Source organism: Vicia villosa, linkage group LG2 (genome assembly GCF_029867415.1).
Source record: "Vicia villosa cultivar HV-30 ecotype Madison, WI linkage group LG2, Vvil1.0, whole genome shotgun sequence".
NCBI classification, from domain to species: Eukaryota; Viridiplantae; Streptophyta; class Magnoliopsida; order Fabales; family Fabaceae; genus Vicia; species Vicia villosa.
The window spans coordinates 215,764,157-215,779,980 of record NC_081181.1 but is presented as its reverse complement, the minus strand read 5'-3'; the positions used below and the strand labels follow the sequence as shown (position 1 = coordinate 215,779,980).

At 30.9% G+C, this 15,824-nt stretch overlaps 2 protein-coding genes across 2 annotated transcripts; one reads left to right on the top strand and one right to left on the bottom strand.

Annotated features, from left to right (window-relative positions):
- The first annotated feature begins 6,779 nt into the window (after positions 1 to 6,779).
- On the top strand, positions 6,780 to 9,406 carry LOC131653862 (serine carboxypeptidase-like). Its single transcript, XM_058924180.1, has 9 exons — positions 6,780 to 7,142; positions 7,233 to 7,401; positions 7,547 to 7,666; positions 7,753 to 7,896; positions 8,030 to 8,180; positions 8,298 to 8,386; positions 8,468 to 8,726; positions 8,899 to 9,032; positions 9,182 to 9,406. The coding sequence occupies exons 1-9, from the start codon at positions 6,817 to 6,819 to the stop codon at positions 9,302 to 9,304; spliced, it is 1,515 nt and encodes a 504-aa protein (XP_058780163.1). The 5' UTR covers positions 6,780 to 6,816; the 3' UTR covers positions 9,305 to 9,406.
- A 138-nt stretch (positions 9,407 to 9,544) lies between these two features.
- On the bottom strand, positions 9,545 to 12,489 carry LOC131653861 (alpha-L-fucosidase 1-like). The gene is made up of 3 exons (XM_058924179.1): positions 11,873 to 12,489; positions 10,744 to 10,986; positions 9,545 to 10,499 (listed from the first exon to the last, which is right to left on the bottom strand). The coding sequence occupies exons 1-3, from the start codon at positions 12,418 to 12,420 to the stop codon at positions 9,731 to 9,733; spliced, it is 1,560 nt and encodes a 519-aa protein (XP_058780162.1). The 5' UTR covers positions 12,421 to 12,489; the 3' UTR covers positions 9,545 to 9,730.
- Positions 12,490 to 15,824: the final 3,335 nt, after the last annotated feature.

The window sequence follows — 15,824 nt, the reverse complement described above, 5'->3', positions numbered from 1 at the left end:
TGATAATGATACTACACGCTCATTTATTTTTTTGAATCAAACTGCATATATTAAAAGCCAACCAAAGGCAAAAGAGCAAGAACAGATACACGCTCATTTATTGCTGCTGATTGTGTAAAAAAATTGGATCTTATAACGTCCTCCATGGTGTATAAGTGGACACCCATAGTAATTTTTACAAACAAAACAGTAAGCAAGTAAATTTTATGTGAGATTTCAGTGAATTGCATGGCATATAATTTTTATTTGACAAGTATTAGTATTGTGGAAATTTTAAAAGTTAGAGCACCATTTTCCCCTTATAACAAATTCAAGAAATCCAACATTATAAAATGTATGTTCAGATCTAAATTTGTTTTTACAATTTTTTAAATTAAGACACTTTCAATTCACTTTTAAATTTAGAGAATTTCTTCGTAGACCCCTCAACTTTTTTGTCATCTGTGGCAAAAATTTAGAAATGCGTTTTTAAAATTATTTTTTTCTGAAAAAAGACTGATTTCGGAAGTGCTCTTCCGAAAACATTTTATTTTTAGGAAAAAAAATGGGTTTTCGGAGATGCACTTCGGAAATATACTTCCGAAATATTCCAAGGGGTGAATTCAGAAGTGCATCTCCAAAGTCACATTGTTTTTGAAAAAAAGAGTGTTTTCGGAAATGTATCTCCGAAAATACCTTTTTTTTCTAAAATTAAAGTGTTTTCGGAAATGCACTTCCGAAATCAACTTTTTTTTTCAGAAAAAAAATTATTTCAAAGATGCATTTCTGAAATATAGACGTATTTTAGGGTTTTCAGCGGGGATTCTCGCTCCCCATAAGGAATCTATCAAGAAATTCTCTAAATTTATAAGTAAACAAGTTTTCAATGGTATCATAAGTTCATAACGCATACGGATAAACAGAAATGGTTATGCATTTCAAATTATTTCATTTGTTAATATTAATATAGTGAGTTTACCTATATGAATTTCATTTATCTTTATTTTCACAGTAAACCAAATCATTTTGCATGCATGTATTTTTTCCTTAAGAATTTGATCATTTATCACTTCAATTTTTTTTATTTCCTCTTCAGTAAAAGTTTAGTTAACAACCTTTTACTTGAATTCCTTATATATTTCGTAATAAAATACTCCCTCCGTTCCTTTTTAATGGTTACATTTTAACTTTTTACACATACCAAAAAAATTAATAATAATTGCTACTTTTTAAGCTATAATTTTTCTTTTGTCTATAATATCCTTAATTTTTAATCATTTTAATATATTTTTTTCTCTTTCATAATAATTAGTTAGGGGCAATTTTGAAAAAAACTATAATGATTATTACATTGAAATTTGAAAGTAACAATTAAATTGAAGCAATTTTTTTTCATAAAAGTGACAATTATAAAAAAACAGAGGGAGTATTTCATTACAAAATATTTGAACCGATACTTAACAAAAATCTTTATAAAGTCAATCTCCTTATATTTGAACCGATACTTAACAAAAAATCTTTATTTGACCAATCATCACATTAATTTGAACTGATGTTAACAAAAAAAATTATAAAGTCAATCTCCTTATATTATGCGACATATTCGTTCACTTGCGGTCATGTCAAACAACTTCGCCATTTCTAGTGAAAGGTGGTGCATAATTGTTTGCTAATGAATTCAAATCATTTGGATAGAAGAATGATCTTGAATTGAAACTTGTACAACTTGTGATTGGGGAAATCGACACAACATATTCTTCTGAATTCTTCTTTTTCAAAGAATGTTTTGCAGTCTACTTTGAAATATAATTTAAGGCAAATGTTTTAACTAGTAATTTACATAGTATTCGTCAAGTGGAAAATTGATTTTTTTTTTTTTTGTGGTTGTGAAATAAATAAATAATATCAATTACTTGTATAAGTAGTATGCCACAAACATCACGCTGGTGAAGCAAGAAGTGAGCGCTAGCAAAGTTTATGCATCATGTAAGTGTAACTCTACTATCAAAATTTACAACCAAAAAGTGAGATGAGATATTGAAACTTTTAAATCTAGGGAACATTTTGGGTGAAATAGTTTTAAGAACCATGTGGTATATGCTTTTCTAATCTCCCAACCCGCAAACAACGTAGAATTCATTTCCAGTTTAGCTTTGTGCATTGTTCTCCTAGAATTGTGACATAAAGAATTTTTTTTTACAAAAATAATATAATTCAGTTCAATACCAAATATGTTCGGACTGTCCACAGTCCAACGATATTGGTTCAATTCAGAAGTCCAATGTAGTTAAAGACCCTCTTTCAGTCGGTGAACAAGTAAACCTCCACACCAAAATGTCGCACCAAAACAATGTCTCGTTTTTATCTCAACCAATGATAATCATCATATGGTCTTATACATTCCACATCGAATCAGTGACGGTTCTAACCATTCATTATATAAACATGATTTATATTAACATTTTTAACCTAAATGAAACATGAAGCGCTTGAAACCAAAAGACGGTTGAAAAAAAAAATTCTCTATGAAGAATTGCATGAGCATAAAATTATCTAGGTTCAAGGTTTATTTTCTTAAATATTAATTTGAGCAAAAAATTATATATTTGAATTTTTTTTTAATTATCTTCTCATCAGAAACAAATGCATGCAAGATCCGTATAGAATAATTTTGCACCCAACATTTGATCTTCCCTAAGATTCAATAATTCGAAGATCTAAAATCTAGATCTTTAGGGAATTTGATTTTTATCTTGATCTCTAGGAAATTTGATTTTTATTTTTATTTTAATATTTTTTGTAAACAATGTAATATTTTGGTAAACAGTGTAACAAGTTTTTAAAAATAAATAAATTATCTTATCCCTCGGTTTTCTAAATAAACTGAGATATTAGATACGCTAGTTTTGAAAATGATAAAAGTGTTGTTGTTGAGGATCGAACCCATGTGCGCATAATTTTACCCTTCGTTTTTTAAATCATCGAGGTGTTAAGTGACAAATTTTTATGACGCCCTTCGTTACCTCATTTCTTTAGCCGAAGTTAAATGTATTTCGCGTTTGAGGTGTTATGTGTTTTTTATAGTAGTGCATTCATCCCAACAACCTCTCCCTCCACCTTCATTTCAATCTTATGTATCAAAGTTGTCGCATAACCTCCAACAACTCTAAGGAACGCTATGAATGCATGGTGCTAGCAAATTCGTGAGTAGTCTCTACAACTTAGTACAACAAAAAAATATGAATCTCCTCAACAAGAGGCTCCTCCACATATAAAAGAACTAGTAGAAAATTCCTTCTCATATCGCAACTCATCTAGAGGGGTTGCAATACGGTCACTACGGAGCTACCCGAGGGCCACTCTTATCGATGTTGCGTCATAGCCAAAAAGAGTACCACAATTTCCAAACAGACATCATGATTGTCACCATGTCCACAATTCTCCTCCTCATGAATCTTGGGGAAATTGTTGAAGCCACACGCTACCTCCGGACCGCCATTCTAGGAAGTCTCCCTTTGTTCATAGCACAGAGACGTCGGCCAAATATCATGGTTGTTCTTAATGGGATCCATCAAAATAAAAAGGAGATACTTATAGAATACATTGACAAGTTTACTAAGGCAACTGTTGAGGTAGGTAGGAGTAAACGATGACCTAAAGTGTTAGATTTTTCATAAAAGGGACGAGGGTGGATTATATGTTCTAAAATAACTAAGTTGAAGGCGTATGAAGCATGAGTGACCTCCTTACTCTAGCACAACCATATATTAACGATAATAATGAAAATATGCATCGTGAAGACGTAGAGTATGAGAGAGTTACATTGATTATGAGAGCAACTCAAAAATAAATTATTCTACTTAATAACTCATTATAAATTGTAAATTTTACTAATCCAATTGTCTAATAAAAAGTTCTTAGCAAGTATATCAACTTTATAAATACTTATAAATTTTAAATTTATTTGATATGTCATTAATTTCAAAAATGTATAATAATATTTTTAAAATATAGGTAAATATTGATTGTTACATTATATATCTATAAATTTAAAATTTATGAAAAACTTTATTGTTTGATAATTAATATATTTTGATAATAATAAATGGTTGAATTAGTAAAACGTCAAATGGTCTAATTCTACTTAATTTTGATGGGACTAACTCATTTCTTTTCTTTTTTTCTAAGTGGACTAACTCATTTCTAAACTTAAGTAAACTTGAAAAAGGGAGTTAGGATCCTCACCATTCCACCTATTCCATGTGTTATTTAGTTGAGGTAGATCTTGTGCCTTTCCTTAGAGCATCTCCAATGGTGTAACCCATTTTTGGGTTCTTTATGGGTCCCACTAGCCATATCATCTTAAAATAATTTTTATAATTTTTATTTTAATTGTATAATTCTAAAAAGTTATTATTGGGCCCACAACTTTACCTCATAAACTAATTTGATTGGGTACTACAATTTTTTCTTAGAGCATCTCCAATGGTGCAACCTATTTTTGGGTTCTTTATGGGTCCCACTAGCCACATCATCTTAAAATAATTTTTATAATTTTTATTTTAATTGTATAATTCTAAAAAGTTATTATTGAGCCCACAACTTTATCTCATAAACTAATTTGATTGGGTACCACAATTTTTTCATAGTTGCATTGCAATGCAATGGTACTATGATGTGGCATGTCTAGGTGGAGAACTTATTAGAAGGAACTACCATTGGAGATGGTCTTAGTTGCATTGCAATGCAATGGTACTATGATGTGGCATGTCTAGGTGGAGAACTCAAAAGAAAATACCACCATTGAAGATGCTCTTAAGGATTATGGACTTGACGCAAAATAGCAACCATTTTATGCGTATAGGTATTGATTTGACAGAAATGTTTTTGTGTATTTATATAGATAGAGAGAGTGTGTTGATGATCTTTTACGCCACTCATACTTACAAGTTACATCATCGTTAAGAAAAAAAATATAATTAATAAAAATCAATAATAAAATGGGCATTTTTCACTTAAGGCACCAATATCATATCGTACACGCTACACTTTCATTTTCTAGCTTCACATATACAGAACATGTGATTTTTGAAACAATTTTAACATAATTACTAATTTCTTTTATTGTAATATGTACACTTTTTTATATAAAATTTGTCTAATATACATTTGATCACGTAATCATTGCTCATATAATTTATGTTTTCGTGAAAAATATTCGATCTAGTCATTACTAGTTAAAGGGGCTTTCACATGTGAGTTTTGGATATTGATTTCAGAAGCTTAATGTTTAAGATTTTCTTTTTATGTTGAATCACTTTTTTATACATAAAGACGTCATAAATATGGCATGAGAAAAAAATTGATGCCATGAAATTTTGGTACTTTAAAGAAATATTTCTTTATTGACAAAAAAAACATTTCTGTATTTATTTAGTCTCTAAAAATGTTCAAGGACAAACTATTGTTATTTTATATTTAAAATGGAATTTAGAGTGTATTTGGATGGGACAATTAATAATTTTAAGGAAATTTAAAATTCTAAGCAATTCAAATAATTCAATTGAAAATCATTCAATTTTAAATTCATTTGTTTGGATGAAGTATTAAAATGATTCATTGTTAAATTTTTTGGTCATTTTCATCAATTTAAAAATTTTTGGGCCAAATTTAAAATATGAAAAATAGGGACTAATTTACAATTTTTGAAAAATTTAAGGGACCATTTTGTAAATTTGGAAAATTATTAGGATTTATTTGCAATTTTATGAAAAAATTTGGGATAAATTTATAATTTTAACAAAATATAAGAATCATTTTGCAAAATTTTAAAAAATTAATAATAAACAATTTAACACACAAGTTATGGAGCAATTTCAAATTCTTTACTTTTTGGTGTCATTTGAAATTCTTTAAATTTAACTTAAATAAAATATTTCTTAAAGTTATATCATTTTAACAATTCTCCATATTTTTCATCCAAACAATGAATATTGGTCAAATTATTTTTAATTCCCTCAAAAAATTATTTTCCCTCATTAAAATACTTCATCCAGACACACTCTAAGAGTTAGAATGAATTAGACAGAATCTATTACTCATCATCACATTGTTTCAGCTTTTTTCTAAAAGTAAATTTTATAATATTAAATGTTTTTGTCGAAAAAAAATATGTACAATTTTGACTATAATTTAATTTTTAATATCTATATTTATGCTATTGCAGGTCAAATTAATCATTAAATTAATTCTAAAAAATAGTTTAAAATAACATTTTTATTTAAAAAAAGGTTTTATAAGAATTATTTTTAAATATATAAAAAAGAAATATTTTTTTAAAAGGTAAAACAAACAAGTTCATATCTCTAAATCTTAATCTACAAAACCTATCAATTAATTGCTTACAAATATCAAATTTAATTATTAGGAACTCAATTTAAGGTATATTTAATTGCTTACAAATATCAAATTTAATTATTAGGAACTCAATTTAAGGTATATGAAAATAAATTTAATTGAAATATACTGACGGTTTAAAAAGTCTTACCTGTGAATGAATTTCCATTGTTGATTTGTTAAAATTATTAGAGTTTTATTTCAATTTCTATTAAATCTATATTTATAATAGTGACAAGTGCTGACACTAATATAGTCATAAGATTTTGAAATTAAACCCAAGAATTTGTTTGCAAGTATTGTAGCCTTGTAGGGTATTTCAAAAGATAAAGCAACTTAAAAATTGTTGGAAACTGTTTAACCCTATCACACTCAACTCAACTTTCCAAACACTATAAATTCAATCCTTTTCTTCATTCTTTCATCCAAAAACAAACCAACATGGCATCATCATCATCATCCTTAAACTTCCTCAAAATGTGTCTGTCTTTCCCAATGTTGTTGTTCTTCCTCTTCTCCATTTCACCTTCATTCTCATCTCCAACTGCATCATCCTTGGGAAACTTACAAGCAGAAAATCTCATAAGAGGACTTAATCTTTTTCCAAAAGATTCCATTAACACACCACAGAATGATCCTCATAATGCTCCTGGAAATATCGTCGAGAAGAAGTTCACTTTTCCTGGTTTTTCTCATTCTGGTCTTTCTGTTGATGAACTCGGTCATCATGCAGGGTATTATCGTCTTCCTAATACCAAAGCCGCAAGGTAAATATTTTTTACATTGTCATCCCGTGTCATAATATCAATGTCTGCATCGACATGTTTCCGTTGAACAATTTGTTCTATGAATTGCAGGATGTTCTATTTTTTCTTCGAATCTCGGAACAAGAAAGACGACCCTGTTGTTATATGGTTAACCGGAGGTCCAGGATGCAGTAGTGAAATTGCTATGTTTTATGAAAATGGTCCTTTTCAGTTTTCCAAGAACCTGTCCCTTGTTTGGAATGAATATGGATGGGATAAGGTACCTATTATTTCTCACTTACTATGAAGTATTGACACCAGGACTATTTTGAAAAAACGAATAAAGTAATCGGACACATTTTTGTTCAGAGGTGTTGGTGCTGCAGAAGTCACTCATATATGCATTTTTTTTCTCTCTTTTGTAGGCATCAAATATTTTATTTGTAGACCAACCAACTGGAACAGGTTTCAGCTATACCACCGATGATACCGACATTCGTCACGACGAAGACGGTGTTAGCAATGATCTGTACGACTTCTTGCAGGTAATGCGATTTGCTCAATAATTAAAGAAAATAACCTCTTTTTGAACTAATCTCATAACAAGATCGACTAAATTTTACAATGACAGGCATTTTTCAAGGAACATCCTCAGTTCACTAAGAACGACTTTTATATTACCGGAGAATCGTATGCTGGACATTACATTCCAGCTTTTGCATCAAGGGTTCACCAAGGAAACAAAGCAAAAGAAGGAATTCATATAAATCTTAAGGTATTATTATTATTATTATTATTATTATTATTATTATTATTATTATTATTATTATTATTATTATTACATTGTCATATAATGTAATAATATCAATATAATGTAAACTAATTGGTAACCCTTTTGAAATAAACAGGGTTTTGCTATTGGTAATGGATTAACCAATCCTGAAATTCAGTACAAGGCATATACAGATTTTGCATTAGACAACGGATTAATTAATAAATTTGAACATGACAGAATCAATAAGTTGGTTCCACCATGTCAAAAAGCTATAGAGGCTTGTGGTATAACATTTTGAATTCTCTTTTTCCCTTTCTCAGTCATAAATTATACTAACTTGTTGCGCAAGTCACGTGTTATTTTTCTTCATTGACACTCTTACTTTGGACTTGATTTGTTAGGGACTAAAGGCGGAGAAGCGTGCATGACTGCAAGGAGAATTTGCAGTGGCATATTCAATGACATCATGGAAATCGCCGGCAACATTAATGTATGATATCGAAAGAGAAAAGGTACTATAAATAAAAAAGAAGTTTGATTTCACTAATGTGTTTTGTTATTTGAACTGCAGTACTATGACATTAGAAAACAATGTGAGGGAAGTCTTTGTTATGACTTCTCCAATGTGGAGACATTCTTGAACATGGATACAGTCAGAAAAGCTTTAGGTGTTGGGGACTTGGAATTTGTTTCTTGTAGTAGCACAGTATACAGTGCCATGATGGAGGATTGGATGAAAAATCTTGAAGTTGGTATTCCTGCTCTTCTTGAGGATGGAATCAAGTTGCTTGTGTATGCTGGAGAAGAAGATCTCATTTGCAATTGGCTTGGTAAATTCAATTAACTTTTTGGTCTTAACGCCTTCGGTTCATAGGAAATGGCTCGACTTGAACTCAGACTCTTTTGATCGATTCGTCCTTAACTGAAGCTCTTCAATTAAGCTCAGATGATTTTGAACCAAAATTGCTGGTTAGAATAATAAATGTGCTTTTAATTTGGTAGGGAATTCAAGGTGGGTTGATGCCATGGAGTGGTCAGGTCAAAAAGAATTTGAGAAGTCTCCTATAACACCATATTTGGTTGATAGAAAAGAATCGGGAAGTCTGAAAACCCATGGACCTCTTGCTTTCCTCAAGGTTTGTGTTTAAGGATGTATTCATACATGTATGCAAATGTTTAGGCAACACTAACACTTCAGATTAAAAATGTGTTTGGTGTTCGACAAATGTCGGTGCCTTGAAGCTATAGATTCACTTGTGCCTAACTCTCTTTTTTGGCATAATAGGTGAAAGAGGCTGGTCACATGGTTCCTATGGATCAACCAAAAGCTGCACTTCAGATGTTACAAGATTGGATGCAAGGGAAACTAGTAAGGACAAAGGGAGGAGATAATGTTTCTCCTATATGATGCTATGCACAAATCCAAAATCACTTCGAAGTAGTAAACAGAATAATGATTTTTAACTTGTGTACATTGGAATGGTGAATGAAATATAATTGTTCTTTTCTAGTTTTTCGCGTTCCTGCTTCTACTATCTCATAAATTGTGTTAGAAGATTTTGAAGTAAATCATCGACCATTGTTATCAAATCATGCATAACTTTGTACTCGATTTTCTTCAGTTGAAATTGAATTCTAAAACAAATATATTCAAAACAATGTCATGAAATGCTTCCAAGCCTTAGACTACGGGTATGCATGGCTGATTATGTGGGAAGTAGAAAATATCAAAAACAAACTGCAAACCAGCACTTGACCCTGATGGTATGTGTACAATCCATTCAAAATGGTTTCATATGTTACAATTATACAAACAAATCAGTATGGTAAGAGTTTACATTGAAGCACTTCGAAAACTATTATTCGTGATACTGCGAAGAACTTGAGTTCCGTTGAAATAGGTACCGGATTTTTTACCAGGCATGTCCTCACTCAAAACTGTAACTGGATCCAAGTAGATTCCTAAGTAAGATATCAAAGGGTCTGCCCTAGACTTGTCAACAACTAGCTTCAAATACTGAGATTTTAGTTTTTGAAACAGCAACAGCCTCTGATATCCAATTGTAGTGCCATTTACAACTCTCTTCCAAAAACCGTCTCGGTTCAGTGCCTCGAGATGAAACTGAATCACCCTTTGTCCCATATGAATAGGTTCTTGAAGTTTCAGAACACTAAAGGATACTAGTTCTTTGAGATTTATGTACAATATCCATTTAGATTGGTTCTCCTCAGGAGCCCAATAAGTTTGTATATCTTCTTCAAGAACTTTGTAGGGACTAAACCGAGAATCTCGGATTCCTCCTCTTGTGCTGCTTGCATTAAGGAAAGCGCTTGCAGCCAAATTATGGGAAAATATGGAGCGACGAAGTTCTCTGAACTCTCGAAGAACTTGGATATCCTCGGGGGAAATAAGACCTGAAGAATTTGGGGGGACGTTCAGTAATAGCTTACAGTTTCGACCGACCGATTTATAGTATATTTCGAGTAGTTTCTTTGCAGATTTTGGATGTTCTGAAGCATGCCAAAACCAACCAGGTCTGATAGAGACATCACAAAGAGCAGGCACCCATTCAGAACCAAATGGATCTCCTTGACTTTGGTATCTGTTAGATTCCCCAAAACATTGATAAGTAGTTATCTTAAATCCTGTTTGGATAAACAACTAAATTATAAGCGCTTATCATATAAGCCCTTATTTATAATAAATCCTCTAAATCAGAATAAGTTAAATCCTTTTAATTCAGGTGGATGAATAATACAACAAAGATTCAACACCATGACTTGTTTTATGAAAATGGATTAATTATATGATGATGATTGATAAGTGTTGGTATGAAAAGAACTCACCGAGGATCGTTGTCACCGCCGCCAATTTGAATGACGGAACTGTTGAAAAGAGACCAACAAGTGGATCCAGCAACTCCATTTTCATTACCAACCCACCTCGTGTCAGGACCGGAATCGGAGAAAATGATGGCACCTGGTTGAAGTTGGTGAATGAGAGAAAACCAACTCTCAAAGAAATATTTCATGTTCTTCTCTCCTCCTCCTTTCGCACCATCAAGAAAAACGTCCTTTATTTCCCCATACCTGGTTTAAATGCAATGGTTATTAAATCAAAAAATCAAATGTATATTATACTAACTCACAGTAATAATGAGTAAAAAAAAGATTCACTATTAACATGAGGAGGAGAAGAATCCATATCAGTCTAACCAAACCATTCATAAATATCAACTTCACGAATATAAAAAGAAATCTAGTTCTAAGAAATTCCTATAAAGCTAGCATGGTTCTAAAGTAAACAGGATGTACTCATTCTTAAATCGTTTCAGGAGTTAAAATCCCTGCACACCTAAACCCTAACCAAGTGGTTGGACTCGCGTTGTTAATGAGCTTCATTTAAAACCGAATCAATTAGGAACACCCAAATTTGATCCATTGCTAAAATCATTATTGGCTAAACTTTACTTATCTAAAGACAAACTCTGGATTACAAGAACAACCCCCTTTTCTTTAGGCTAAGTTTGGATATCTTAAATTGAACGGAGCAGAAAGGAATGAACCAAATGGAGATTCTATTCCATCGTTTGGATATTTTACGAGGGAACAAGATAAGTTATTCATCCCGCCCAAATCAGAGAGTAAGAACTATGGTGGTAAGTGATGAAATCATACCCCTCCATTCTGCTCCGTTTCATCCGATTTTAACTACTCCAAACAATGGAATTTAATTCAATTTCATTTCATACCCCTACATTCCATCCCATTCTATCAATCCAAACAATGCCTCAATAACAAGAATGTTAAATGGAAAACAAAACAGCTTACTAATCATATTAACACACACAACAATCATAGTAACTAGCTTGATAACCAGAAAATAACTAATTATTGTAACAATGAGGTTGGAATTTCTTATGATTAATTGATATCAGAATTCGATCTCGGAACCCCCGAGATCTATAATACTCACCTAGTAAGTAACTCATTCATTTGTGCCAAATAATGCTCATTATACCGCAAAGTATCCCCATAACACTCCTCATGCCGATCCCACGGCGAAAGATAAACCCCAAACCCAACACCAGCCTCTCTAGCAGCATCCGCAACTTCAGCCACCACATCACCCTTCCCGTTTCTCCAACCACTCGACCGCACAGAATAATCAGTGTACTCAGACGGCCACAAGCAAAACCCATCATGATGTTTCGCTGTTAACAGAACCCGAGAGAATCCAGATTCTTTGACAACGTGAATCCACTGAGACGCGTTGAGGTTGGTAGGGTTGAAGATGGTTGGGTCGGCGTGTCCGGAACCCCATTCGGCGTCGGTGAAGGTGTTGGTTCCGAAGTGGAAGAAAATGGACATTTGGTCGTTTTGCCATTGGAGCTGGAAGGAATTTGGGAGGGGTAGAATTGGAAGTGGGGGTGGTTTGAGGGTTGATGAGAAGTGGATTAGAGAAGAATAATAGAGAAAGAGGAGTAGTTGGGTTTTGATGGAGAATGTGAATCTTGGTTTCATGTTTCTAGTTCTGTTGGTGTTAGAGTTTGTTAGAGCTTGAGATTGACTTTACTCTCATTGTTACTATGACTTTTCTACTCTCTCTTTTTTTTAATCACAAAATTCTATATTTTGTTTAGGTGCTACTATTGGTTTTGGAAATGTATTTTTTGAAGAAAATAAATTTTCTCAATGCTTTTTTCTTTCTTTCTATTTTTAATGAAATTAGGATATCACCCGGGCGTGTGTTTAATTTATTTTTTATATTTTATGTAATTAAAATAAGTAAAATAATTTTTTAAATATTACTTTATGAATGTTAAATAAAATTATTTTTTAAAAAAATAAAATGATTTTATATAAATGATATATGAATATTAAATTATAAATTTTTATTATTTTAATGTTAAAAAATAATTTTTAAAATAATATAATTTTGTAGTTGTTAAGATTTGAATGTATGACCTCAAATAGGAACAAAATGCGTAAATTTGTCTTTTAAGAAGCGATGAATTTTAGAAATTATACTTAGTTAATTAAGTATATTTAGTAGGAGTGATTCTTGTGTTTGTTAGAATTTTTAGTTCAAAATGAGTTTTAAATTCACATTTTTAAAAATATTTCTTATAATAAGAATAAAATATTGTAATGAATTGAATCTCGAGTATGTTAGTCATATATAAGAAAATAATATATGTATTTTATTGTATTTGAGTTTTTTCTAAGTGATTTTAATATCAAATATTAAAAGTAACAATCGTGTTGTCATAAGACTATTATTTATTGTAAATAGTATAATGAAAGAGTAGTGTGATATTTTATTTTAAAAAGAAGAAAGAAGTTAAAATTATTTTAAATATATTATATGAAAAAACATGTAAATTTTGTTTATTAATTAAAAAATAATTACACGGAAAATAAACATATTACTTTATGAGAATATGTAAATAGTTATTATGTCAATATATTTTTGTATTTTTTAATTTTATAATTAAAAAAAATATTAAAAAAAATAAAAATATTGTTTTATAAAATTCATGAAAATATATAAATAGTTATTAGGTTACTAATATATCATATGAAAAAAGATATGTAAATTTTTTTATTTTGATTTTATTAATTAAAAAATAACTGTAAAGAAAATAAAAATATTATTGTATACGTTTTATGAGAATATATAAGTAGTTATTAGGTTGATATATTTTTTATTTTTTAATTTTATAATTAAAAATTAACTGAAAGAACAATAGAAATATTACTTTATAAGTTTTATGACAATATAGGTTAATATATTTTTTGCATTTTTTAAGATTCGAACTCGTGACCTCAAATACAATCTTGATATGATTTTGACATTTGAAAAGTAAAGATGCATTTAAGAAGATGCCACATGGGAGTATGAGTGATTTGGCAAAAATAATTTTATGTGGCAAATTGGGAGTCTATTTTAATATATATTATAGATGTAGGCATTTATCAATGTTTAAAAAATGTAAATACTTATTTTGACTTTCAATTTTTTTAAGTAAAATCAAAATTTAGGTTTTGTAGATATTTATCTTGACCTTCAATTTTTCTAGTAAAATCTAAAATTTAGGTTTTGTATATAGAAAAATATGATCGAAAGTAAAATTCTAATAAAGCGTGTACACCTTATGAATGAGAGACTCCTGCATATAGACGAAAATCAATAAAAAAACTAGGTCGGGAGTTGTTACACAACTAGAGGTACTACAGCGCTACAAAATACAATTCTCGACAATGCCACTACATAATACATGAAGGCTTCTAGATTGCTATGATACTATTGTCCTTAGGCCTACAACTCTCATCCTCACTCTGGAGGCGAATGTGATAGTGATATCTCTCTCGAAGATTGTTGCCATAAGAGATCCCCGTCACACCATTCCTAAAAACAAATAGGCAAGATGCTACACACCAAGCCCGTAACACCTCAACCAAATCACCTTATTGAAACTTCTATTATTTCATAAATTATTGAAAATAGTTGATAAAGGGTAAAATTAGGGATGACAAAACGGGTCGTGGTCCATTAGGCGGACCCGCACACCTGCCATAAAATGACAGGTTGGGTGAGGATTTTGAGTCTGCCGCCTACCAAAGTCCGCTCCGGCAAAACCCGCCGCCCGCCAAAGCCTACCCTACCTATTCGTTCATCCTGTCTCGCCTTAAACCCGTCCTTTTTAAGTTAATTATAGTCATTTCAATTTTTTATGATTTTATTTTATACATTTATTCGTGAATATATGCAACATTTTTGTAAGTAGAATTTGTTAAAAAGATGTTTTATAATTCTTGATTGTGACATTGATGATGGTGGTGAATTAGTACACTTTGCAATGTTTATAAACTTTGAGCTTGTGGACTTCAATGAATCTTTCAAAAAAAAAATGTATAGATGTTATGATGAAGAATTAAAAATAGTTTTACTCAAGAGGTGTAATTGATTACTGTGAAATCTTTTCACCACTAGTAAAACCTTGTGTATAAGTTTACTTTTAGAAGTTGTAAATCAATACAGTCTTGAGTTGGGACAATGGATGTCAAAATGGTTTTCTTACAATGAGACCATAAAAAGATGATCTGAAGGTTTCATAGAGGACAAGTTTAAGGTGTATCTTTTATAATAACTATTTGTACGAGTTAAAGCAACATCCTGGGCAATGGTATTGTCGTTTTGATGAATTTATTCTAAAGCATTGTTTATGAGAAGTGGTTATGATAATTGTGTGTATATATTAAAGAGGAATGAAGGAGTCATTATCTACCTACTTCTATATAATGACGATATCTTTATAACAAGATCTAGCAAGGAAGAGATAGACATGCCCAAGAAGACTTTGAATAGAAGAGTTTGAGATGAAAAATCTTAGTGAAGTTAAAAACATCCTAAGGATGGATATCATGTGAAGCCAAAAAAAGTTATGTAGTTAAGAAGCGTGATTTGGGAGTTTATATCCCTAAAAGATGTTTGAGGATACATTGTGATAATTAAAGTTTTATTCACTTGACTAATCATCAAGTTTATTAAGTAAGGACAAAGCGCATCGACATCTGTTTACAATTATACGGGACGCAATCGAGTCGAAGGAAATTGTGATTGAGAATGTAGCTTTCGAAGATAATTTGGCAGTTGAGTTCACGAAACCATTGCATAGATAAAAGTTCAAGTATTGTTTGGACTTGATCTATTTTGTCGAAGAGTAATTCAAGTAGGGAGAAAGCAACAAGGTAACTGATTGGAAAATTGTCAGCAATATCAATTTGAAGGAAATGTGGAGATTATTAGATGTTTTTCCTTAAAATTAATTTCTTTGCAAAAGTTAAAGTTTTTGGTAATGCCAGAAATGTGGGGTGTTTAAGTCGAAACACCCTAGAACTCTTTTCAAAATTTAAGTCATTTT

Bases quoted from the DNA above. Each gene is read 5' to 3' on its own strand.
- LOC131653862 (XM_058924180.1), top strand. From the start codon at position 6,817: ATGGCATCATCATCATCATCCTTAAACTTCCTCAAAATGTGTCTGTCT. The intron at 7,897-8,029 runs GTATTATTATTA...TGAAATAAACAG, and splicing joins GAATTCATATAAATCTTAAG to GGTTTTGCTATTGGTAATGG. The intron at 8,181-8,297 runs GTATAACATTTT...TTGATTTGTTAG, and splicing joins AAAAGCTATAGAGGCTTGTG to GGACTAAAGGCGGAGAAGCG.
- LOC131653861 (XM_058924179.1), bottom strand. From the start codon at position 12,420: ATGAAACCAAGATTCACATTCTCCATCAAAACCCAACTACTCCTCTTT. The intron at 10,987-11,872 runs GTGAGTATTATA...CATTTAAACCAG, and splicing joins ATGAATGAGTTACTTACTAG to GTATGGGGAAATAAAGGACG. The intron at 10,500-10,743 runs GTGAGTTCTTTT...GGAATCTAACAG, and splicing joins GGCGGTGACAACGATCCTCG to ATACCAAAGTCAAGGAGATC.